Source organism: Mesitornis unicolor, unplaced genomic scaffold (genome assembly GCF_000695765.1).
Source record: "Mesitornis unicolor isolate BGI_N332 unplaced genomic scaffold, ASM69576v1 scaffold3278, whole genome shotgun sequence".
Classification (NCBI taxonomy): domain Eukaryota; kingdom Metazoa; phylum Chordata; class Aves; order Mesitornithiformes; family Mesitornithidae; genus Mesitornis; species Mesitornis unicolor.
Window position 1 is genome coordinate 16,217 of NW_010199665.1, and position 8,973 is coordinate 25,189.

Here is an 8,973-nt window from a genome sequence, read left to right on the forward strand (position 1 = left end):
GAACGGTTACTGTTAGCATTTAATTCTAGATTTTGCCTTTTGAAGTAACCAGGAGTCCCTGTTGCCTTCTGCCTGCTCTGGCAGCTGACGATACCCAGGGTCTTTCTGTGCAGCACAGACAGGGAAGCACAGAACACCACCAGGCAGTGGGAACAGACCATCGGTCTAATTAAAATAAAAGAAGAAAGCTTTTTTTTTTTGTCTGGGAAGGTGTACGCAGTCGTCGTCTCATTGTTTTCACAGACCTCAGGTGAGTGCCTGCTTCATGCTTTTGTCATCAGCTTTCAGGGAAAATATTTCTCTTATGTTTTTCTGCACCATTTACTGGTACTGTGTCAGAAGTACTTGCCGGACTAGCTCTCACTGGCCATGCCATCTTGAGAAGGGGGGAGGGCAGTGTTTATCTGTGTGTTCTGTGGACCCTCTCCATAGAGCTGAGGTGAAGGACTAAGACTCTTTTCAGTCCCCTTGGCTGGGGCTGCAAAGTTACTGGGGCAGCTGGGCTCTGAGCTTCTGCTTTCATCGTGCAGAACAGGGACGATCTTTCATCAGGAAACATGGTGATGTAGCCTAAAAAATGCATACAGTTGTAAAAAGATTTTGCCCTCTGCCCAGTCTAGTAGCTAAGCTGTAGTTGTAGAGCGCAGTCTAAAAAGGGAATTTTTAACATTTCTATTCCAATTTGTGTACTAGACAAGGGACAAAGCCTGTTGCTAGTCTTTCTCACCCCCTGCATTCTGACCCTGTGAAAATATTCGGTACTTGATAAAGGTCAACATCCTTAGGTACTTAAAAAAATACAGATTCTACATGGTTTCATATGTAGAGCCATCTAAGAAGTCAGCAGTTGTCAGACATAATTCTACTCTGCCCTGGTGAGACCGCATCTGGAATATTGCGTCCAGTTCTGGGCCCCTCAGTTCAAGGACAGGGAACTGCTGGAGAGAGTCCAGCGTAGGGCTACAAAGATGATGGAGGGAGTGGAGCATCTCCCTTATGAGGAGCGGCTGAGGGAGCTGGGGCTCTTTAGTTTGCAGAAGAGGAGACTGAGGGGAGACCTCATTCATGTTTAGAAATATTTAAAGGGTGAGTGTCACGAGGATGGAGCCAGGCTCTTCTCGGTGACAAACAATGATAAGACAAGGGGTAATGGACACAAGCTGGAACACAGGAGGTTCCACTTCAATTTGAGAAGAAACTTCTTCTCAGTGAGGGTGACAGAGCACTGGCCCAGGCTGCCCAGAGAGGTTGTGGAGTCTCCTTCTCTGCAGACATTCAAAACCCGCCTGGACGCCTTCCTGTGTGACCTCATCTGGGTGTTCCTGCTCCGGCAGGGGGATTGGACTGGATGAGCTTTTGAGGGCCCTTCCAATCCCTAATGTTCTGTGATTCTGTGATTCTGTGATAATTCTCTCTCTCAGCTCCGCATTTATTAAGCTAAATGATGGTTTAAGCTGGAATTTAATGCCAAACTAATGTGCTTAAGGTAACCTTCTATTTCCTTTATTACAAAGGCATTTGAAAAATACTAGACCCATTTCCCTTCTTTGAGAAATATTTCCGAGTAACTTGCCAAAGAAAATTAGCTGAGGATAAGGTGCTTGTCCTGTGGCAACAGAAGAGATTTTCAGTGAAACTATGACAGCTAATAGAAAAAAATCAAACACTATTCCAATCAAACAATCCTTTTTTTTCCCCCCACTCCCTCTGGACGTCAGGTGACGTGACCCCTGTTCTCATGAATCCTCTCTCGCTGTCACACATCATTTCTCTGTCAGAAAGAATATGCCGTACCGTATCAGATATGAACGCAGATCACGTGATGGTCACGCAAGAAACTTTAATGGAGCAGCTAGTGAAAAATTATCCAGGTAACGTGTTCATTTCTCCCTCCTTTTAAAACTGGCTGTATCATCAAGCTTGAATTTCTGATATTGAGCAAGTGATCACTGAATATTTACAAGTAAACCTGGCAACATGAAAGAATATAAATTAACAGGCAACTGGTAGAATACACGAACGTGCATACTATCCTCATCAATCTGTGAGTGTCACTATGTTTTGAATGTAAGATTTTTTACAGGCTTTAATAAATCTTCTTTGAGAATAAGAGAGGGAACTGAGTGCAGTAGCATGTTGAGTGTATGCCCTTTCTAGGGGGTGGGAAAGCATTGATATTTAGGCGTCGGATTTGGAACAGCATAAATTAGACTGTGTGTCAGATGTCAAAAACTTTGAGTCCTCCATTAAGAGACAGGAACATAGCTGACTTTGATGGCAAAGGGACTGGGTAGAAGTGTTTATCATCATCTGGTCTGCTACATCTGGTGTTTGCTATCAAAAAATACAGCTGACCTCAAATGCAGATTTGTTGGTCAAATTTCAGCTCCTTTCTTCCTGAAAGCAAATTATTTACTTACACTCAATGAGCTGTATTCCTTCTCTCCCGATGGAGTAGCAGTCATTTCCCTTAAATGCTGTTTTCTTTTGAATCTGAAAAATGTTTGATTTCCCTTAGATCTGCAATATTGCAGTGTGTGCGTGTGCGTGTGCGTGTGCGTGTGCGTGTGTGTGTGTGTGTGTGTGTGTGTGTGCCCTTGTGCACCATGAGACTTTGTAAAGGGTCATTATGGCCCTCTGCAGGAGGTTGCTTGGTTTGATACTGAGCTTCCTCTTTTGAGAGTTCATAATATCATAGCTGTGCAAGTGTTACAGCTTGATGTGGTAGGCATTTTCTCTACTGGGAAAATTTTTAATGCAGTCCCATAAACTGACCCAGCACCTTGCCAAGAATGTGGTGTAGTCCATATGTACTCTGAGACAACTGAGACAAGGTAGCATTTGGAGGTCAGCCAGAAGTAGCACTCCCAGAAGTTTGTAGGAGGGTATACTCTTGCTATGTTTTAATTCCTGTGGGCAGGAGATCAGCAGAAGCCTGGGGCAGTAGATCAGATGTCACTAGACTAATGACTGCGACTGTGACACCTGAGGGAAACTAGCAGCTGAGACCAGTCTCAGTGAGGCAAACTCAGGTAGCAATTGTTATCTGACAGAATTATACCAGAAGCTTCAGAGAGAGTGATAAAAGCTGCCATTAAATAACCTGCCAAGAGGGAAATGCTTTGAACAACACATTGTTTGTCTTGTACCTGGCAGAAGGCCTCTCATGAATATCATATCCTGAGAGATACAAAGAAAACATCCTTGCTTATTCAAACGAGAACATCTAAGCTCCATCACAGCAGTGCTGCAGTGACAAGAAGAAACACAGCTGGCCTTCACCTTCTTCCTCAGGGGTTGACCTTGCCTCATCAGTGAGGAATGGCCTTGGCAGAGATAAAAAAGGGTTTTGACCGATCTGTAAGATACCGATGAGATTGCACGTACCAGAGCTTTCGACTGGATCGTGTTTCTGTGCTGCCCTCAGCTGGGCAGCTCAGGAGGGCTCTCATTAACTGCAGTCTGTGATAAGTCCAGCATCTGGGGCTGCCCTCCACATGTGGACACTGCTGCAGAGTGAGGCTGTCCCTGTTGTGCAGGGAGCTCAGGGTGTGCATGGGGCACAGCTGGATGCAAGTACAACTGCTGGCTCTAAAAGCTCAGCAGAGAGGTGATGTATTAAAAAAACCCAAATCCCGTCTTTTATCTGGTGATACTGGACATTTTCATGCTGAAATTGAGTATGTCCTACTCAAGCTGCAGTTGCCAGGTCAGCTTCAGACTTATTTAAGAATCTTATGAATTAAATACACTGGGTATTTTGTGTTCAGTTGCTTCAAGATCTGTTATATGTAAGTTATTTTTTTGGCTAGCTCCTATTTTATTTGAAAACGTATTTCTGATTTGAAATACCTGTATCTCTGTTGTAGGCATTGCAGTTCCCTCCCATGATATCTTATACAATATGCTTGGTGCGCTAATTAAAGAAAGGAAAATCTATCATACGGGAGAAGGATACTTCATTGTGACTCCCAGCACATACTTTGTCACAGATCGTGCCACAGAAGAGAAGAGAAGGGTCCCACTGGAGGACAGTTATTGCTCTTCATCCCCTTCCATCGCTCTCCTTGTAAGCATTGAGCACTGTGCAGACCTAGTGAAAGAAAACATTCCTACAGTATCCTGTTACAGATCCTGCCATTGTTTCCCTGTCCAGAATATGCTTTGTGAACAAAGACATGGGCAGCTAATGAAGCATGAACATAATGGAGGAGGTAAGAATGAATTGAAGGCTTCAATTCAAACTCGAGGGATGTCCACATCCGCTGAAAACCATTCCTGGGACACCACCAAATCCCTGACGTCTGTGAAAGAGAAACTGAAAAGCAAGAGGTTTGGTCTTGGCTTTTTCTGGAGAACTGCTTTTAAAAATGAAAAATGTAAGAAGCAGTACTCCACTTTTTCAGCCCAGTTTCCTCCCAAGGAGTGGCCAGTCAGGGATGAAGATGACTTAGATAATATTCCACGTGACATTGAACACGAAATTATCAAGCGCATTAACCCCACTCTTACAGTTGACAATTTGATGAAGCACACAAAATTAATGCAAAAGTTTGAGGAGCAGAAAAAATGTGTCAGCAAGGGAACCTCGGCTGAAGTGTCAACAGTCAGGCAAAACCATCCTTCAAAGGACTGTGTTCAAAAGACACAAAGTAAAACAGCAAAACACACCAGGAAAAACAAACCAAGCAAAGAGAAGCAGATTAGCAGAAGTGACAGGAAATGTCCCATACAGGATCTAACATTGCAAAAGAAGAAGCTGGAAGAGAACCTTTCACTGCCTACCAGAAACCAGGAGCCATCTGATGTAGCAGTGGAATCCCAGGTCGTATATAAAAAGCAAATTAAGAACCCTTTCCAGGATCTGCCATGGAGACGCAACTTTTATGCGAAAGGGTACAAAGGCGCTATTAACAGTCAGCTGAAGTCCAGGACTCGAAATCAAGCAAGGGCTTTACAAAGGCCACAGTCCCTGGACTTCTCAAACACTTATGAATATGAAACTGAACAGGTGGCTACTGAAATGCAGGCTGACAAAGCTAAGCAAAATGAACTGCACCATGTTAATAGGTCTTCTCTTCAAATAAAGAAAGGTAGTTTAAGTGAAAATTTTAGTCATCTACACGGCAGCAACTTGCAAATAGATAACAAATACAAATACTTTCTGGAGAGCAATATTTCTGAAGAAAACATCTACAGAAGAACACTAAAAATAAATCCTGGGGATACTCAAAAATCCCCTCACGCCTACACTAGCGACAGTGGGGTGTGCAAAGAAGATGCAACATTTTCATTAAGTCTGAAAGATGAGTATCGCAGGTGCAAAACTGACACTGTGTGTGAGTTATTAGATCAAACAGGAAACGTATTTCAAAATGTCCATCTTTCAAATTATACAGCCGACGTCAACCCGGTAAAATTTGGTGTGAAATACAGACAAAAGACTGTTAGAAAGAGTGAACTTACATTTAAAGATGACTGTGCCAGCCACCCTGGATCAGTGAAGCTGGAAAGTGAAGGATTTACTGAGAACTGCCATCTTCTGTACCAAAAAGCACATCTTGGTGACACCTGTACCCCATTACATCTGGATGATGGTTTTGAAGGCAATGAACCTGGCCATGCTTTTTCAGATACAAGAGACTGGAGTAAGGCTGTGCAAAAGCTGGGGACAGCTATGTCCCTAAAAATCTGTAAGGTTAATACTTATCCTGCCCAGTACAACACAACTGTAAATAAACGTGACTCTGGAGAGCATAGATATAAGGAAAGTATTGCAGAATTAATAGATGACTCAAGAGAACATCCAAAACCAGATTCCACAAGAGAAGATTGTTTGTGCAGTCAGGTCCTTCTGATAGGTCACAGAAAGGAAGAAGAAACTGGCCTTACTGAATGCGCAAAGGCTTCAGCTGTAGCAGATTGCTGTCACACCAAGGAGGCTGACTCAGGTGCTGACACTTTGCAGAACTCCAGCTATGAGACAGGTGAAGTAGTGGCGTGCTGTGCTTTAGGCTCACAGACCAAAGAAAGAAGAAATCCTCCGGCAAAAAAGGATCCGTTTTTTAAGAATGCGTGTACTGTGATACCAAGACAGAAACACTCAGAAGGGACAGAAAACCACAGCGTTACAGGAGACAGTGGAATTGATTGTGGAATCAATCAAAACAACCAAATGGATTGATTGTTCTATTGACAGTGGAAATGACTCTCCAAGGTAAGAAAACACATATAACTACATTAGATGGTTTATCTTCACAGAATCACAGAATCGCTCGGTTGGAAAAGACCTCTGAGATCATCATGTCCAACCGCTCCTGTCTACCCCCTAAACCATATCCTTAAGTACCTCGTCTACCTGCTCTTTAAACACATCCAGGGATGGTGACTCCACCACCTCCCTGGGCAGCCTGTTCCAGCTTCTGACGACCCTCTCAGTAAAGAACTTCCTCCTTATCTCTAACCTGAACCTCCCTTGGCACAGCTTGGTGCCGTTTCCCCTTGTTCTATCCCCCATCACCTGGGAGAAGAGACCAGCACCCACCTCTTTACAAACCTCCCTTTTAACAATCAGATTTAGGCAGAAATGCTGCTGTAAATTATACTCGCCACCATCCCACCCACTCCCAACAACAACAAAGTTCTTACTATCTTTAAAACTTCAGTGTTGTGTCCTGGAAATACTCAAACTGTATAGTTTTACCATGTCTTTTTACATGAACATTCCCTCTAAAGCAGCTATACAAATGCTGCTGTTTATATTTTGCATTTGTTTTCGTGAGGCAAGAAAGTAGTATGAGCTCTGTCCTGCAGATGGAGACAGCCAAGTGCAGAAACATTAAGAAATACAGTGATTGATAAACTCCTGTTAACAGGCAGGTTCAGCTTGCATTGATCTCGCCGTATTACGGATATTGGCATAGTTTCCCCAGCTGTAGATTAAGAATAAAAAGTGCTTTATAGAGGTGTTCAATCAAAATTTAAAGTGCAAAAGACCACCTGACGTGCTCACAATAGGCAGAAGAATATGTGCATCGCTTGAGCTAGAAGCTTCTGCTTCCTTTCATAGGGTACATTTTGCCTGTAACTGTACTTGAAAAATCTCTTAATGGAAAACAAATGGGTATCAAACAATTTTTTACACAGCTGCATGTGGAGAAGACCTACAAAACTGTTAACTAAATTGGCAAGAACATACGTTAAAATGCTGTGAGGGAAAAATAATATCCATTTTTTTAATAGCATCATATATCCTTAAGATACTAAATGACTGGTATTTAAGTGTAATTAAACCATTCGAGTTCTATATTCTGTAATTAAATCATTTGAGATATGTATGATAACCCTGAGAATCCAGTATATGAAGGAACAGATAACCTAGTACGATTTGTAAGGAAATTCTGCCAATCTTTTTTGTTTCTTTTTATTTTCTCTTTAATAGCTTTTGGCTGTGCACACTTTCAAGCACACTTCCAGTGTATTATTTGGACATGAACACTTGAAATCTGTTGGACACTCTTTAGCAAAATATATTGCAAAAGGTCGTTTCGATTGACTGTATTGATGCCATCTCTGGTACCAGAAGCTAAGCCAACTCAGTTTCTTTTTAGATTGTGAAGTCTAACTTCTAATAATTCTGTTATTTTAGATGGACTGAAAAGAAGATGAAGCTTCCTACCAAATTCTGAAAGCATAAATATTAATGGAAAGAGGAGGAAAAACTGCAAGGACAATCGCAACAAAATTCCTTGTTTCAGCTAACTGTGGTCATGAATATTTGATTATTCATTTAATGAGCTCTGTAAACTTTCCCTTTGTTACAATGTAACCTTACTGTAAACGCAATCATTCACATCTGTGTGGCTGTCTCTAAATCAAAGCTGTTAAAACTTTTTTGACTGTGCTATTTGGAGAGCTAAAGTATATTTCTGTTGCTCTCATCTTTACTTAGCTTTCATGCCCCTGTGATAATAAAAATGAGAAATTGCATGCTTCGTTCAGATCACTGCTAACCTGGAATGGGTATGTGTTGCTCTAATAGGAACTCTATCAGTTGGACAGGACTGTTTTACAGTCTAATTCTTGAAACCGTTTCCTACTTGTGCCACAGAAATAACAGCATGCTTCATCTTCCTCGTCAGAAGACAAAGCAAACGAACTAGAGTGGTATGCACCTTGTTACTACAACAATTCCCTGAATCCTGAGGGTCTCACACTGTGTCTTGAAGAAATCTTAGCTGTCCTCCTGAATCTACTCAGTGTGTTTCTAACTGGCAAGCAGGATTTAGTCTCTGCAAATGAAAATGTGCTGGTGCAGAAGACAACAGGTAAGGTCAGTGGCATTGCTTTGAGAGAAACCCTGCTGTGGGCTGGTACACTCCTGCTGTGCTCCTGACCACCCCTCTCCTTCTCTTAAGGAAACAACATCCTGGCAGCTGCCAAGATCTCTTTATAGCTTTTGGTTCAGAAGACTAATTCTGACTTCTTAATCCTGATTTCTTCCAGGAAATAGAAGCAGACTGCACTGGTTTCACGCTGCTAATCATCAAAAGCCTGTGGTACTTTTAAGGCTTAGAGAGGCCCTTAGGCCCTTTTGCCACTGAAAAACTGTCTCCAGTAGTTATGGAGACAGAAGGCTAAAGTTGTAGTTATCAGGTTTTAAAGCCATTAGAGATTTCTCTTAGGAAGGGTATCCCTGGCTGCGAAGAAGTGGAAGAAACTGCGTTTGTGCTGCCTGGCTGCAGCGCTCTCTCCCGTCCGCCTCGGTCCACGGCCGGTTTCAGTCACGCCTGGTGCGGGCTTTCTCTCTCAGGCGTCTCCGGAAGCCCTCAGCGCCTCACGCTGCCACTGCCTGCTAGCAGCTTTGCCTCTTCCTTAAAAACCCCTCCCAGAAGCTTACATGCGCAATGGCGGTATGCCATAACGCAACGGCCGGCGGACGACGCGCAACTGCCCGCTCCCCCCCCCAGCCCG

At 42.9% G+C, this 8,973-nt stretch overlaps 1 protein-coding gene across 1 annotated transcript; it reads left to right on the plus strand.

The window, feature by feature from the left end:
• Positions 1-210: 210 nt before the first annotated feature.
• On the plus strand, positions 211-7,688 carry STOX1 (storkhead box 1; the record flags this gene model as incomplete). Its single annotated transcript, XM_010189509.1, has 4 exons — positions 211-250; positions 1,719-1,871; positions 3,870-6,155; positions 7,645-7,688. Coding segments are annotated over 4 exons (2,523 nt in total), but the record flags the coding sequence as incomplete, so codon positions are not given.
• Positions 7,689-8,973: the final 1,285 nt, after the last annotated feature.